The 13,811-nt window shown below is 38.7% G+C and overlaps 1 protein-coding gene across 2 annotated transcripts in view; it reads left to right on the top strand.

Annotated features, from left to right (window-relative positions):
* The window catches only part of ARHGAP20 (Rho GTPase activating protein 20), a 128,425-nt gene that overhangs the window by 90,668 nt on the left and 23,946 nt on the right, over positions 1–13,811 (top strand). For both annotated transcript variants that reach the window (XM_043579281.1, XM_043579280.1), the window contains 5 exons: positions 1,714–1,755; positions 2,879–2,963; positions 6,098–6,175; positions 8,710–8,776; positions 11,242–11,430. In XM_043579281.1, coding sequence (XP_043435216.1) covers positions 1,714–1,755; positions 2,879–2,963; positions 6,098–6,175; positions 8,710–8,776; positions 11,242–11,430 — 461 coding nt within the window. The remainder of the gene's footprint in view (positions 1–1,713; positions 1,756–2,878; positions 2,964–6,097; positions 6,176–8,709; positions 8,777–11,241; positions 11,431–13,811) is intronic.

The raw sequence follows: 13,811 nt of genomic DNA, 5'->3' as shown, positions 1-13,811 counted from the left end.
ACTTGAGAGAATCTGTCCAGGCTGCCCTGCCATTTCTCCTTCTCTAAGATATAATTCTTTCCTCCTCTTCTTACTCTTATCACATGAGCTTAGGTGTTTGTGAAACTCTGAGATAACTTTGTTCTTATTTCTGTAGAAGTGCCAGAGATTAAAAATCACTGAAGAAAGAGAAGGTCTGGATTCTTGAACAGGCTAGGTGAAGGGGAAGACACAGGAATACTATATAAATCAATCTCAGTGAGTTAACTTGCACACTTCATAAACTGTTCATTTTTGAAGTAATTCATGCTGTATATTCAGACAATGGAACGCAATACAGCAGTGAGGATGAATGTTCTAAGAACAGTAATATACCTAAGTCTCATAAACATAATGTGGAAGGAAAGAAGCCAGACACAAAATGGTACATATTGTTTGGTTACATTTATAATAGAGAAAACAAAACTATCCAGTTCTGTTAGAAGTTAGGCGCACACAGAGTCTTCCCGAGGTTTCGTAATCTGAATTTCAACCACACAGGTGTGTTCACTTTGTAAAAAATTTTCAAGCTGTACACTTAAGCATTACATAGTTTTTTCTGTGCCTTTCACGTCAATAAAAAATTAAAAGTTAACAAAAAATACCAAGTGTTTTAAAGGGGCAATTTTCTTTAACTGCTTTGAAAAAAGTTCACAGGTCTAAGGAAAACTCACCTGTTTTTCAACACAGTTTTTTGTAAATAAGTCTAAGATTTGGCACAAATGAACGTAGAAAATGTTCTGTTTAAGAAAGGTGAATACATCAAAAGGTTGTAAAGAATTGTGGGAGATGGAAATTGTATGGTCAGTGGTAAAAGATGTCATACACTTTCTGATAACTGATCTTAGGAGGTTGCGGGTGGAGAAAATTGCTAAGCAACAGAGTTAGAAACAAATTACAAATATTTGTTAAGTGTATTTTTCTGGAACAGAAGAACTAGGGTTTCCAAGTTTGTTAAGAAGATTAGAAATATGACTTTACAAGATAGTGAGTAACAAGACCATATAGAAATAAACATTGAATTATTTCTTAGCTTAAGAATTAAGCTAAGCAATAACTTCAGAAAAATTATTAATAATGATTTAGTTGTAAACTAATTGATCTTAGAAGATTATAGTAATTAAGGATACGTTTTATGAGAACCAGTTTGCTAAATTATGCTGTTTACATGTATAAATACTTCTTTTCCTGACAGGAAACTGGTTTCTGGCCCAAGATGTGTCCATCAATATGCCAAATTTCTCTTTAATTGAGCATACTTTATGTTTGTGTAACAATTAAAGCTGCAAAAACACTCTGAGACAACTAGCCCCATTTTACAGATGTGGAAACAAGCTTAGAGATGAGAAGTGATTTGCTCATGATCAGATAGCTTGTGTATGTTTTTGACCAGCCAGGTGTTTGGATTCCAGATCAAACTAGACTTATACTTGCAAAAAAGCCATAAAGTGGAAAGTGGCCCTGTCTTGGATCTACTCAAGAGGTTTTAGTAAAACTGAACTCGACCGTACAGTTTTTCCTGGTGGGGATTTTCCGGCTGAGGACTCTCCAGAACGCAGCTCTGTCAGAGTTGTGGGAGTATATGGCTGCCCCAGCGACAGGCCACTGATAGTTCGTCTGGAACGACAGTCTCAGATATGTTAGCATAAATGTGTTGTGTGTTTAATTTTTCTCTCCTATTTTCTTTGATTGCAGTTCTCCAGAACAAAAGGACAAATGGCTCTCTCTCCTTCAGAGGTATTGTTTCCATGTGCATATTTTTAATCTTTAACTTGTAGTTAAAAGAATTAAATTCTTCTCCACAGAGATATACCCCAAGCTATTCCCCTTTTTCTTAGTAGAAATTATTCATTTGTCCTCAAAATAAACTATTGTGTGAACTGTACACCAGCTACTACTTACTGTAAATAATCTCTTCATTACATGTATTCCTTACTTCCTAGGAGGGAGAACTGAGGTCTGGTTAGATCATTCTAGACAGAAATTAGTCCATAATCTCTCGCATCTCCCGAGCCTACCATTTGGAGCTAACAGTTTCCTCAAAGCGTGTATTAAGTTTCCAAATATGGAGGGTTTTCTGAGCACCTCAGAACTCAATTAGGATCTCTACCTTTGAGCATACAGACGAAAAATGGTCAACTTGAGGTTCATCTCTTATTTCTATAACCCTTCCCTCCCTTCTCCCCTCTCTGCCTTCCTAAGGGAAGATATACACTCAACAAGAGAGCTAAATGAGAATTAAAAGGCCACTGTCTTAGTTTGGTGCAGTAAGGTATTATATATGTTACTGTACTTGTCAGTAAGATTCCGGGCCTCTCCAGAGAAGGTAGGAAAACTTGGAAGATAAAACACCCAGAGGTGCCTAAACCTGACTGTGCTCCTCAAACCTCAAGTGAAATAGATCCCCTATTCGTTTTGTGCCTGTACCTAATGTCCTGAGAATTTTTTTTAATGATCTTTCAACCCATAATGCAATCAGATTCTGCCGAATCTTTCCATCTGTCTTTTAAAAAATAGCATATTGGGGCGCCTGGGTGGCGCAGTCGGTTAAGCGTCCGACTTCAGCCAGGTCACGATCTCGCGGTCCGTGAGTTCGAGCCCCGCGTCAGGCTCTGGGCTGATGGCTCAGAGCCTGGAGCCTGTTTCCGATTCTGTGTCTCCCTCTCTCTCTGCCCCTCCCCCATTCATGCTCTGTCTCTCTCTGTCCCAAATAAATAAATAAACGTTGAAAAAAAAATTAAAAAAAAAATAGCATATAAGTATACTGAAAATATTAGCAAAATAGATTGATTTTAAGATAAGCCATTAGCGAAATCCATCTGACTCAGTGTTGTTTTGGGTTGTCGTTGCTTTTGATTAGATACATCAATCTAGAGAAAGAGAAGGACTACCCGAAGACCATTCCCCTCAAAATCTTCGCCAAGGACGTTGGGAATTGTGCCTACGTAAGTGTTTCTAAGCCAGAAAATTAAATTCCAACTCCCTTCATAAAGCAGAGCACTGTGGATAAAACCAGAGACAGGCAAACAGATAGACAGGCTATGTTTGTGCTATGGCAGGTAGGCATTTAGAAGTACTGTTGTGGGGAAAATGCATTTTTCTGGGTATATGTATGTCTTTGTATATGTGAAAAGTAAACCCTAGAGAAAGAGAAGCAAGAGAAATTCCTATTCACAACAGTGTTTAACATTTACACTTGGAAAGAATATTGGTTGTCAGATGTCTCTTTCCTCCCTCTGGCATTAATGTTTCTCTGGATCCTTTCAGTAGCAGCTGCAGCAGCTTGTAGTAAAGCCATTTCCACAAGGATGTATTTCCTATTAGTATTAAGCAATTTTTTCTAACCTGTCACTTCTTAAGTAGAAGGTGGTTTGAGTTTTTCATTCTCTGAGTTTTTAGGGATTGAATCCATTGGCTTAATAAATGTATGAGCTGGGAGAGATGACATTTTTAAGGGATCAGCATGTTCCTACCCCACAGTTTTTATCATATTGGTCAAATAAAAATTAAGTCTACTTATCCCTCGTTATTATGTAGAATTTGATGGCTAAAAATAGAGAATAAATGCCAAGATGTTATCAACAACGAATAAAATGGACACTTGTGGATATTTTTATGACATTGTGCATTGCCATACTTCACAACAACTCTACATCACACTGGAAAAGGATGTAGTACAAAAGAGTTATGCTTTGGCCAAAGGCCAATGTTATGCAAATGTTCTGACTTGAGTGCCAGATGTCACTGCTTGAGGGAAATACTCAAATTTTTACGGTGTGAAACACAGAGATCTACTATAGCAAAGTAGCAAAAAACAAACAAAAACCCACCTTCTGCCAGTCTTGATTTAATTGTTGTGGCAATTGGTTACATTTAGGATTTTCATGGAAAATCCCCTGCAATTTTTTTTTTTAACATTTTCAGTATATGGAAAGCATGTATTTGACAAAGGACCAGAGTCCCACTCTTTTTTGGAAGAGAAGACAGGAGATGTCAGGTTGGGTGCTCTGTGTTTATCAACGGTACCCTGGTTAACTCAACAATGATATGACACACTATCCTTTGCTCTCTGAAGTTGCTTCATGGCAAGAGTCTCCTCTCAGGGAGGCCCGGCTTCCAGAAAAAGTGATTGCCACCAAAATAGGCATGCATGTATGGAAAACATTCTTTATCCTTGGCCTTTAGTTATACACAACCGGTCAGTGAATTCTGCTAACGTGGGGGGGGGAGGGGGAATCCACATTTTCATTTTTGTCTGGTTTTTTTATTTGTTTATTAGCCAGAGAGGACTATCTGCCGAAATTCATTTGTTTTGTCTGCCACAAAGGCATGCAAGGGAAAACACACATCTTACAATTACTGGGTTTTTTTTTTATAATTACTGTTTTGAACATATGTCTAATATTAAGAAAAATCATTATCTTAGAAACCAGGTACATTGGGAGATAGTATTACAGGATAGATTGTTCACTTTACAAAAGACTTCATGAGAGAATTTCTTTAAAATTTAATTTAAGGATGGGTTTTTGGACTGAACATTTTTTTTTCTTTTTTTTTTTTTCAACGTTTATTTATTTTTGGGAGAGAGACAGAGCATGAACGGGGGAGGGGCAGAGAGAGAGGGAGACACAGCATCGGAAACAGGCTCCAGGCTCTGAGCCATCAGCCCAGAGCCCGACGCGGGGCTCAAACTCCCGGACCGCGAGATCGTGACCTGGCTGAAGTCGGACGCTTAACCGACTGCGCCACCCAGGCGCCCCTGGACTGAACATTTTTAAAGGCAGATGCCGTTCATGAAATTATATCTCAGGTTAAAGTCCAGTTTGTAAAACATCTGTGCCACTCCAGTAGAAGACAGACACTGGGATTGGTGCTCAAAGCCCTGCCTGTTGGGTTCTCAGACACTTTTGCATAATCCTTGGAGTTACAAGGAGCACAATTTGAAATCAATTGGCAAACAACTTTAAGAGGCAGTTTGTCATGTTGAGTAATTGGCTCATAGAGAAAGAAAAATACTGTAATGGAAGGATAAGTGGTGAGTTGTCAGTGAATTTCACTTTAGCATTATTTTTATATCATTTTTATTTTTATGGGATTTTGTTTCCATTTATACTACTTATTTGTACCGTTTAAGCCCTATGGGGGCACAGCCCTCATTGCTGATTCATCTGATAATTATAACACATAAATCCTATGTGCATAGTAAATATTTCTTTTTTGACAGCATAGCGTTGTCCTATATTTAAGTGTCTTGGAATTCTATGAACTCTATATAGATATCTCAAAATCTTGTTAATCCCTTTTCTGTTTGCTGCAAACTTTCTTTCTATTTTTAAGTAGTAACTTCTAAATGTAATTTAGCACAGAGCTATTCCGGATATCCTCTTCAGTAGCAGAGCTGATAACAGAATTGAGCTTTGTGAAATTTTCAGTTCTAGACCCACTGGTTTTAAGGCCTCTGCAGATTTCAACATTGGAAATCCCAGTAGCCACAGTGTTTGACATATAGAAGGTGCTTCAAAGAATAGTGGTTTTAAAAATTCTAAACTTGAAATGTCTTTGTGTAGCCAGTTTTTATTCTGATTTTACCTCCACTTTTTGCCATGTGGAGAAAATGACAGCAGGACCCACACCGTGTCAAACCCGCACTGCGGAGCCCGCGCTCAGGACACAGTGCGAAGTGGCGCAGCGCTCTCCCTTCTTTGTGACGGGTTGTGTGAGGGACTCGATGCGTCGACCAACCTGTCTAGGTCCTTTTTTGTGGCTGGGAGGGTAGTCCATCTACTCTCTCTCATATGTAGTTAATCTTTTTCTTTCTTGTTTAAGGCCTTCTTTTTGGTGAGCCCCGTATTCCTTATATTAAGAGAAATAGGTGTTTTATCAAAAGCCATAATATATAATGGAATGAAAGTAAATGAATATCAAGGGTTCGTTTTCTACTTAAGTCATGTGCTTTACACCGTCAACACTTGAAATCGAGAGATGCCTTTGGGTAATCATTTCACAGTACTTATTTGTTCACCTGATTTAATACCCTTTATTTATAACTATATTTCTCATTTCTTTTTTTTTTCTGCAGTCTAAAACTATAACAGTAAGGAATTCAGATACAGCAAATGAAGTTATCAACATGTCACTACCAATGCTAGGGATAACTGTAAGTTACTCTCCTACATACTCTTAGTGAAAAACAAACTTTTTATTCTTTAGGTTCATATAAATATTATCCCTTTCATCATAAGACAGCTGATTACTGGCAATACCTAATTCATGTTTTGTCCCCCCCAAAATGGAGGAAATAAGGACAGGAAAGCCTTACTATTAGATGCTCCTCTTATACTGCCGTTGTAAAACTTACCTGAGCTGGAAAGCATAGTAAGATTAGACTCTGCTGTTAGAATGATAATAATATGTGTTTTTATTGTATATGCTGTATACATATTCAGTTGGGGAGTTTTCTTGGTATAAGATTCTAATGAGTAAGTTCTAACCTCTTTCACATGTACGTGTCTCTCTACCACTGTTCTTCTCTTCTCTCCTTTCCTGGTTCTTCTCCTCTACCTAATTCTATTATCCCAAGATTCCATCAGTCTTAGGATGGTGAATTCTGAAGGATTTGCTCTGTAGTAGAATTTATACATGAAGAACACATAGCTAGAATCAATGTTCACTGACTGCAGATCCAGAAGATGAGTTGGCTGGTACCTCTAATGAATTGGTAAATTGAAAAACAAGCTTTGAGAGGGGCGTTAAGGAGGACACTTGTTGGGATGAGCACTGCACGTTGTAGTAAGGGGATGAAGCACTGACTTCTACTCCTGAAATCATTATTGCACTTTATGCTAACTTGGATGTAAATTTAAATAAATAAATAAATAAATAAATAAATAAATAAATAAATAAATAAATAACTTTTAAAAACAACAACAAGCTTTGAATCAGATCCTGGATTTAAAGAGCTTTAGTGTGCATCCCGCATCTCCCCTCCATTTTACTTTTAGCTTCTGCTTTTTTCTGTTTTGCGGGCCAAAGGTGAGTTTTTGAAATTTATTTAATGGAGAAGATTGGCGTGTTTGAGGATGAGGTAGGGAGAACACTGGAAAATCCTCGTCCTCTCCGCCCTGCCAGTGTATAGACCGTATACCGTGGGCCTTGTGTTAACGGGAGTGACTTTCAGAGGGACGGACACTAGAGGAAGCACTTGAACAACACCACTTCTTGAGTAAGACTGTCTACGAACATGAAAGCGCGGTGTTACTGTGCTGCAGCATGCCAAACGTCTTAGATGTGTCACAGTCTTCTAAGCTGCATTTCAATTCACTTGGACACAGTGCTATCCTACGCCCCTAGGCACTCAGAGAAATCACAATTTAGGGTAAGAGATCTCATTTATTTTAGTCACATTTAATAATATACTTAAGATATGATTAGATTTTACGTGCACTGGGTAAAGCTGGCGCCTCTGCATTGATTTTTAAGCTCATGTGTTTATATCTTGGAATAGTTTAAGGGAAGGGAAAGGAGATTGATTAGTGACAGGATTCATTTTACTTATGCTTTTCCTTTGAGAAAAGTAATCCATGTCCTGAGACCAAAAATATTCCTATTCATTATAATTTGGAATGGAGGCTATTTGGTTATGCTCCTCTAATGGGTTATTGCATATTTTCAGATACTACAAAAAAAAAATAAAGGATTTTTATCAGTTTGCCTGCCGTCCCTATTTGCAATAAAAATTTTTAAGTTGAGAATGGGGAAGGAAGTGACAAATAGGGTAGAGGAGGGGGCCAGAAGTAATTCTCCACATCCAGGACCCTCTATTATAAAGTCAGAACGTTGATTTTTAATCCAAGGATAAAGGCAAGAATATTGAATATTGCCAGTCTCTTCTAGCTTCATTTAGAACATTTGTCCTTTATCCTGTCCTAGAGGATGCAGCAAAGTCTATTGAATTTGGTATTATTTCTTTCAAGTGAGATTTTTAGTATTGCTGGACTATCATTCTGCCCGTGAACAATTTCTTTGTGTTCTATGACTGGGCCTATTCTCTAGAATTCTTGTCCTTTCTGTATCCAGGACTGGACTTGCCCAAAATAAAACCAGTGTAGACTGTGCCAGCCACCTATCTCCTCAAAGCCTCTTGGTCATTCTCCTTCTGCTCAGAAACTGCTGAGCTAATACAGTCAGCCCTTGAGATTTCACTTTTTCATCACAGACACAGCATTGTTGTGGCTTTCTGGATAACGAGGATGTCTTTGCAGGGGCATGTTGGAGATTAAGTCCAGTATTTTCTGAGAAGTCCAGAGGCATGGCAGAAGTCAGGACTCTAATGAAGAGATCAGCCTTTTAGAAAACTAGGACATTGCTTTCTGCTTTGTAAAGGGGCTTATAATTTTACGTTCTGTGGGCTACCCATAACCATAAGGGCTTTCTTCCATTGCAGTCTATGGATCGCTGGTCATCACTAGGAAGAGAGGACAGGACTGCTGAGTCCTCTGCCAGGGATGAGACAGGAATATGGATTGTAGGAATTAGCATTGCCATCTTCAAAAACTGTATTCACCCCCATGAACTTGAACAGCATTTTTATTGTCCCCATTTTTTCTCCAAACATAAAAATCCACCCCCAAAATATGTCCTTATTCAGTTACCAAACGTGATGGAATTATTGTTAATATTTTTATCTCCAAGGGCTCTGAGAGAGATTACCAGCTTTGGGTCAATTCTGGCAAAGAAGAGGCACCATACCCACTTATTGGTAAGTTTCTTCAAATATCTAAGATAGGATTGTGTTTTAATTATAATTCTAAGTGTCTATGAGAACTGGTCATGGAGTCCTGAATTTAAGTGCCATCAAATATTATATCTCATATAATATTTATTCATTCATTCAGTAAATACCTATCAACCATTTCCTAAGGGCTAGGCAAATAGTGTCTCTTCACTCAAGCAGTTAATGGTGTAGGTGAGAAGAGAAATGTAAATTTCTCTTTATTTTTTTTTTTTTACTTTACAAACACCTATTTTGCAAACCTTTTTAAAATTTTTTCCATGAGAAAACAACATGTATTGGTATTCCTTTTCCCTATATATATTTTTCATCTTCAGTTCTTGAATTTTCTGTTCCCTTTCCTCCCTACTACATTGCCTCTGTGGAAGACCATCTGTAATCCAGTCATGCCTCTTAGTTGATCAGTGAGTATTCAACACCTGCCCTAGGCATCCTAAAGAAAAGGAGATTAATCCATTTAGAGTCCTAAAAATATTCACTGACTTGTAAGCGAGCTACTACTTCAGTACTTTGCTATTTCTCTAGACAGATTTTCCAGCATTTGTTCTGAGGAATTATTGGAAGTGGATAGGTTACATCTCACCTTGTTTAAATCATTTAGCTAAAAAAAAAAAAATACTTCTTTTTTGTTTGTTTGTTTTGGGTGTTTTGTTTCTGTTTGTGTTTGTTTGCTTTGAGGAGGAGAGCAAGGGAAGGACAGAGAGAGAGGAAGAGAGAGAATCTTACAACCCAGAGGTCATGACTTGAGCCAGAATCAAGAGTCAGATGCTTAACCACTGAGCCACGCAGGCACCCCCGCTAAAAATACTTCTTGATCAGTAAGGTCACCCAGTGTGGTTTAACAGAAATAGAGCAAATAAAATAAGGGACAGTATCTGTAACAGATCTTGAGATGATAACAGTAATAATTATAAGGATGATAATGATTTCTGCCAATAAAAAAAAAAAAAGTGCTTACTAGCTGCCAGAAAGTGTGCAGAGCATATTATATGCATTATCTCATGTAATCCTTTCATTTACCTGGGTGATCACTGCTTTCTAATTCAGGATGTTTCAAGTGATCTGAATAATCTAAAACCAACATATTCTCAGACTTAAAGTAAAGCAACCTGTCATGCACATAGCTGAGGATAAAATCCACTGCATTTGTTTTCTTTTTTAATGGTGTCATTTTTGTAAAAATCAGCAATGAGGTTGTGATTAAAAATCAAATAAATAATTGTTTTAATAAAATCTATTGATTAAAACTATTCGGATGGTAGCTTTCAGGCTTAAAACAGCTTCAAGCTTGATTGCTAACTCGCACTAAATAAATAAATAAATAACCAACCAACCAACCAACCAACCAACCATGGGACACGATTTAGCAACGATTCTCCATTGTATATTTCAGTGTGCCTTGGAAACTTCGGTTGTAGTGTAGCTGCTGGCTACTCGTTTTTTGGCCTTAATCCGTGGAAGCAGCTGTAGAGCTTGATATCATTGGAACATTGGTATTACATGCCTCTGCTGGATGGACAGGGAAGAGGTCACAGGGTGACATCCAGTGATAAATTAGAAATAGAAGAGAACTTATAAAAAAAGGCAGATCTACAGCACAGTGGAACTTGAAGGTTTCAGTGAAGGAAATGCAACCACCAAGAAGACTAAAGAGCAATCAGATGTCCAGGATTTAGTTTTTGTTTGCCATTTCCTCTTTGAATCCTGTTTCTGTGTTTCTAATACCCCGCAGTCTTCCTTCTGATTATTGCCTGTGAACACTACCCTCAGAGGGCAGCAGTGGGAGGAAAGCATAAATCACACAAACCAGTCTTAATGCTCTGAAGTAACTCTGATTATATAAGTAATAAGAAGTGATGAAATGTCTTTTTCAGACAGACATCTTGTGTTGAATAATAGTGATGCTTGAAATAGATAGTCCTTTGCTCTTACTATTTGAATAATATTAACCCTTAAAGTTTACTTATTTGATCCTTATCGCTGTGTGATTTTTTAATCCATGGATTTAAGGGTGAGAGATGTCAAGGATTTGCTGAGGATTTACAGATACAGTTCGTGTTGAAGGAAAACTAGAATACCTTTAAATATTCTCAGAAGCTAACATAGGAAAAGTCAACTTCATGCAACTCACAAGCTAATCTGTGCATTCCAAAGAAGATATTCTTTTAAGATTCTTTTCCCTTTGCTTTTTTTTCTCACCTCTCCCCCCCGCCCCCCGCCCCCAACCACCTGCTTAAAACTACTTTGATAGGGCCACCTGCATTATGCTGTGGTCTCCAAGCATAAGAGTGTGCATAGTGATCATTCAGTCAACAAAAGGATTCTTTATTCCCGAAGTCCCAGGAGCAAACTGCAGTGTGTTGTAGTATGTGGCACACATGTCCCCGGTGCCCGTCAGCCTGAAGTCTACATTGAGATTTTTCTCTGTGTAGGGCATGAATATCCCTATGGAATTAAAATGAGCCATCTTCGGGACACTGTGCTCCTGACACAGGGATCGAAGGACAGCAGCACGCCGTCCGGCCTCCAGGAGTCCTTCCTCATGGAGCAGCTGCCCCGAGAGCTGCAGTGCCAGTTCATCCTGAAGCCCAGCCGCCTGGCCGCAGCCCAGCAGCTGAGCGGTGAGTTGCTTCTCCTCCTTCGCGGAGCCTGTTTTGAGCAAAAGTTTTTATTCTTGAAAAAAAGTCAGTACAAAGGCAGAGATCCAAACTTCCAGCCAGATGAGGTTTTTTTTTTCTTTTGAATTTGCTAAGTGTTTTGAAGGGAAAGATGGAGTTTTAGAAGATAATTTTATAAATCAGCAGTAGGCGTGTACTCAGCAGTTAGCAGAACAGGCTGTTCCTTCTGTCTTCACTGTGCTTTTCCCCTTTAACCTTCTGCTCGCTGCAGCGCCAGAGGCACCGGGCAGTGGCTCAGGTCCTCACTGCCTTCTTTGTACTGTAACACATCGCCCTGTGTGGTGCCCCTAACTGGTCACATGATAAGAGGGAGTCCGTCAGTGACGGGGCTCAGGAGACTGTGGATCTTGCTGTAGATAAGTATGTGAAGACTAAGGTGATCTGCATGGGAATCTCTCCCTAGTCTGCTAATCTAATCTGCATTCCCTGTCAACGTAGCCATCTCTTTCACTCACCCCATAATACTTTAGAATGATAAAAGTGATCTTGAACACATGAGGCCCGTTACTTACCCGAAACCATGTTTGAGCTTTAAGCCCTCAGTCTGAAAGCTAGGTTGTATGGGAAATAGAAGAAAATGCATCATACAGAAAGTGTGAGTGGGTGAGCAGAAAGTTGGTGCCGAATTTCCGTAGACACCTTTGTCCCTTTGAACCAGCTGGGGGATCGGGTGAACACGGTGACTCTTCTGTGTGCATTCCCCCACACAGGCATGTGCCCCCTGTCCCTCTCTGGTGGTGACCAACCTCAGACTTTATACTCCACTGAAGCCCTCCATCAGGGGGCTGCGCCATCTTGCCAGCACAGCTGTAAAAGCCTAACCTTGCGTGTGCGCCGGCCACCTTCCCTCCTAGGATGGTAAATTGAGCTTTGGGTACTCCAAGGCTGTTTCCTCACATCTTTGGGCCATTTTGAAGGGGTATCATAGAGACGTCATAGTTTTCCATCCACTAAAATGTGAGCTCCGTGAAGGCAGGTATTGTGGTCTGTTTTGTTATTCTCAGCACCTGGAACAGTACTTGACATACCTACAAGTAAGTGCTCAATAAATATTTGTTGGTCTTTAAAGATGTAAAAGGAATGTCGCCTCTATAAGCTGAGAAGAATATTTCGCTCTTCTACCTTAATACTCAGGTTTTTCAAAATTATTTCTCTGTGTCCCTTGTCACTTTCATTTTAATTAGTTTGACCAATAATCAGGAGTCAAAAATCCTAAGGGTTTTACCCAATTTTGCCAACGACTTGCTTAATTAAATTGTAGGCACTCTGTGCTTATTAATCCTCTGTTTCTCCTAATTGGAAGTAAGGATAATTGTGGTTACAGCTATAAGAGGATCAGAGATGGAGTAACTATAGACCAATGGTGCCAACAAAGCTGGGCATCAGAATCACCTGTGCAACTAAAAAGTTACGGTTGTACCAGTTCTGTATTTTTTAACACGTAAGATTTAGAGCTACAGCTGCTTTGGAAACCACCAATTTAAATCAGGGTTCAGCAGATTTTTTCCGTAAAGGGCCAGATAGTAAACTTTGCAGGTCAACAAACAAAATTGAGGAAATTATGTAGCTGCTTATGTGACAAGAGAGAAAACAAATTGCCACCCATTATTATTGACGATAATTAATATATAGGAATAATTGAGTACAATTTCATGTAATACAGGTCTAGTAATGAGAAGAATTGAATTCTTTTGGAGGAATAACCTTTTGCATAATTGGAGCACCAAGGTCATCATAATTGAATGCAAAATGTTCTGATCTGTAATGAGATTTTATATATTTTATCGTCTTTGAAAATATCTTTTCACATAGGTAGTTCCAAGTACTACTTTCATTCTACTAGCATATAATTTTAGTTGCATATATTCCCCTCTTCGAAGGCATTTGTAGAATTCTGATATTTGTCTTTGAGCATGTCACTGTAGATGAATCACTTCCAATTGAAGATGGGGCAGAAGCTTCTCAATGGCACAGTTAAAGGATCTTGGGAATCTGGAAATTTCCTTTGCACTTGCATTGAGGTTGGTAAAATAGCACTGCAACTGTAGTTGGAGCTCAGAAAATATATCTGTTACCAATGTGTGTGAGAATGGAGATCTTGCTTCTTTAACTTCTGATAGCACAAGAAGGGGAGAAACAGCTTGACGTTACTCGTGATGAAGTGTCAGTTGTTTTCAAAATGAAACTTTCAGAAGTTTTATGTCTAAACACGTTTTTGCCTTGTAATTCATTAAGAAACATCATCCAATTTGCAGCAAAAACTAATTTCCAAAGCCAATCACTACTAGAAAAAATCTTCTCTTTCATAAAAATTTCAATCTCAG

This window comes from Prionailurus bengalensis, chromosome D1 (genome assembly GCF_016509475.1).
Source record: "Prionailurus bengalensis isolate Pbe53 chromosome D1, Fcat_Pben_1.1_paternal_pri, whole genome shotgun sequence".
Taxonomy (NCBI): domain Eukaryota; kingdom Metazoa; phylum Chordata; class Mammalia; order Carnivora; family Felidae; genus Prionailurus; species Prionailurus bengalensis.
Note: the sequence above shows the minus strand (reverse complement) of the source record. Positions and strands in the feature narration are given on the sequence as shown.